At 39.5% G+C, this 3442-nt stretch overlaps 1 protein-coding gene across 1 annotated transcript; it reads left to right on the top strand.

Annotated features, from left to right (window-relative positions):
• The first annotated feature begins 231 nt into the window (after nt 1-231).
• LOC109004823 (E3 ubiquitin-protein ligase BOI-like) lies at nt 232-2504 on the top strand. Its single transcript, XM_018983523.2, has 4 exons — nt 232-851; nt 941-1029; nt 1178-1542; nt 1676-2504. Exons 1-4 carry the CDS (start codon nt 805-807, stop codon nt 2216-2218), a joined length of 1044 nt encoding a protein of 347 aa, XP_018839068.1. The 5' UTR covers nt 232-804; the 3' UTR covers nt 2219-2504.
• Nucleotides 2505-3442: the final 938 nt, after the last annotated feature.

Here is a 3442-nt window from a genome sequence, read left to right as displayed (position 1 = left end):
GGAAAAGTTAATGATTAGAATTGGCAATTTAAGTGAATAATATTGGTATTGTGTTGGTGATAAGGAACAGGGAGGACGACTACTCCTGAAGAAAAGCCAACCCCACGCTAGGAGGAAGAAGAAGAGGAAGAAGCAAAGGTAAAGAAAGAAAGTAAAGAGAAAGAAAAGAGCGGAATAAGGTGTCTCTCTCTTGGACTGATTCGTTTCAATCGCATCTATCTCTTCCCCTCCTCTATTCTCTCTCTCTCTCTCTCTCTCTCTCTATCTCTAAATCCTCCCATATATATAGAGAGAGATAATAGTCCCACAAGCATATATAGCAAAACAAGGCAAACATTAGAGAAAGAAAAGTAGGTAAAAACAAAGCGCAACAGAGAGAGAGAGAGAGAGAGATGAGAAGAATGGTAAGGATGGTGGTGTTGATGTTGGTGGTGGTGGTGGCCTCTCAACAGACATAATTTCCATCTCATATTCATTTTGATTCCCAACTCTCTCTCTCTCTCTCTCTGTGTATCTTTCCCAAGTTTTTTTTTTTTTTTTTTCTTTTTTCAAAAATTTTCTCATTGAAGAGTCCGCCTTGTCTTTGGGGGAAGCATCTTCCTTCTCTTTCATGCTTCTTATGTGCTAGCGTTTATTGCTTGTCCCTTCACATTGCTCCCATACCACCCTCCCTTAATATCCACCTCCTCATATATCCCTTGCCTTGCCTTCATCTTATTCATACATATCCCATCCCTTCTCCTCCCCCAATTGGCTCTTCACCTTCTCTTCATTCAATTATCATCTCTTCTACATTAACCTCTAATGGCCGTCCAGGCTCAATACCCTTCTAATATCCTCCTCCTAAACAGGTTTGCCATCATCTCCCTCTGTATCCAACTCTGGCTCCTCTGCTTCTTTCGGTTTCCTAACTCCTTTCTTTTGTATTGCCAATTTGCAGAAACGGACAAGAAGGTCATGACTATTCATTACAACCACAACTAGGAGGATTCCTTGATCAATCACACATGTTACTGATCAATAATGGAGGTACACTTTTTCTGTTCTTTTTTTTTTTTTATCTAAGTTTTTTGGCTACCCAATCGAGTTCCTATTCTATGGAAGCCAATTCAAGGCTTCGATTAATCCGAGAAACATAAACCTCATAAAATGGGCTGTCTTTGTGCTTAAATCACAGTTGGGACTGGTAATAATCCGCGCAAGAGAGCAAGAGAAGTTGTACAAACTACTGGGGTATCTTCATCAGCTCCAATCAATCCAATGTTCTCTTTGCAATCTCAGCCTTCTCAGCTTATAGACCTCTCTCAGCTCCACAACAACAACAACACCCACCAGCCCAATGTGGTCTCCACCGGCCTCCGCTTGTCCTTCGGAGACCAACAACAACAGCAGCAACACCAACAACAGAGACAGCAATTACAACACCAGCAACAGCAAAATGTTTGCCACTCATCATCTCCTTTCCTATCTCTGATCGCAGAAGATTTTGCAACCCAAATCAGATATCAGCGGGACGAAATCGAGCAATTCCTTGAAGCCCAGGTATTCAATTTTTGCTTGCCCATATAGGTTTGCGAAATTTTTTATTTCTTTTTCTCCTTTTTGTTAAGAATTTTCTTGGTGTTTAAAGGTGCATGTTTTTATTTTCTTCCGTTCTTGGGAACCGGTTTTACAGGGAGAGCAACTGCGGCGCACATTAGCAGAGAAAAGGCAGAGGCACTATCGTACCCTGCTGAGCGCAGCGGAGGGGTCGGTGGCCCGGAGGTTGCGAGAGAAGGAGGTCGAGGTGGAGAAGGCCACGCGCAGGAACGCCGAGTTGGAGGCACGTGCGGCGCAACTTAGCGTGGAGGCGCAGGTTTGGCAGGCCAAGGCCCGTGCCCAGGAGGCAACGGCGGCGTCTCTGCAGGCCCAGCTCCAGAAGGCTATAATGACCACCGGAGGAGGAGCACATGATAGCAGGATGATGGAGGATCCACAAGGGAGCGCCGCGGGGGGTGTAGAGGGGCACCAGGTGGAGGACGCCGAGTCGGCGTATATAGACCCGGAACGAGTGGTTGTATCGGGGCCGAGATGCAAAGCGTGTCGGAAACGTGTGGCGTCGGTGGTACTGTTGCCTTGTCGGCATTTGTGCATCTGTTCGGAGTGTGACCAAGTGGCTCAAGCATGCCCTCTTTGTCTTAGCCTGAGAAGTTCAAGCATTGAAGTTTACCTCTCTTAATGGGCCCAAGCCCATTTGTCAATATAGCCCGGGCCCAACCAGATGAGTGCCAGCTTTTTCTTCTTTTATTTTTCAAAACAAAGAAAAAAATTAAATAATATTGAGCATAATAAGAATTACCAACTACTCTTGTTTTTTTTTTTTTTTTTTTTTTTTCCTTTTTTTTGGTTCCCCTCCCACCTATTGGAGTGGAAAATACCTAATGTAAATGGGCCACATGGGTAGTGGCATTGCTTTTTGCATTTTTTTTTTATCCTTTGAATTTAATTCAAACTATAAATTCTTTTATTTGATAATTAGTTGGTGCTTCCGTATTTTATTTTATTTTTCCGAGTCTCGTAGGGTACATTTTCTGCAATAATGCATGTTTTGAGTATAGCCATAAAGATCATGAGTATTTGAAATTATAGTTTTTTTATTTATTTTTGATTTAATTAAAAGATATGATATTATCTTATGCAATTAATCAACCCATCGGGGCCGGGAAGATCCCACCTCCCTTAGGCGTTATAATAGAGATCTCTTGATTGCCATCTAAGTACTGATGCCCACCCGGGCACTTCTTCCATTTAGACAAGTTTCATACAAATTCTTGAAAAAATATGAATATCAAACATCATTGTTTAAAATTGAATAGTTTTAACTAAATTAATATATGAAGGAGAAATTAAGATGATCATAAAACTGACAAAAATAATAAGGGAGCTGAGGCAGATCACCTCATAATTAATTAAGAAATATAACATTGGTAAACATGATTAATATAAGGGTTGCTAGCTACGACTCAATAAATATATATGATCATACCATGATATATATCATGAGTCGATATTGTTGGATGGGGTCGAGTAGTAGTATTACTAGTAGTACTATATATATATATATATATATATATATATATATATATATATATACACACATATATATATATATAATGTATCGATGATGATCCAAGCCAATTAAATTCACTTTAAGTTTTAACATCACATTTATTTTCTTCAACTAAAATCCAAACATTAATTCTCAAAATGTATAATGCTAATTAATTATAAATTATTAAGTAGAATCACTACTCCATTATAATGTTTCTTGTTTTTGTTAAATTTTCACAGCTTCTTATCAAATCATGTATACCAAATAATATTGCTTTCTTTCTTCTTCGATCTCCTTTAATTTCTCTATATATCTTGATTAATGGCCAAAATTTAAGCATGTGTATTGACA

Source organism: Juglans regia, chromosome 2, assembly GCF_001411555.2.
Source record: "Juglans regia cultivar Chandler chromosome 2, Walnut 2.0, whole genome shotgun sequence".
Classification (NCBI taxonomy): Eukaryota; Viridiplantae; Streptophyta; class Magnoliopsida; order Fagales; family Juglandaceae; genus Juglans; species Juglans regia.
This window is presented reverse-complemented; position numbering and strand designations above follow the sequence as displayed.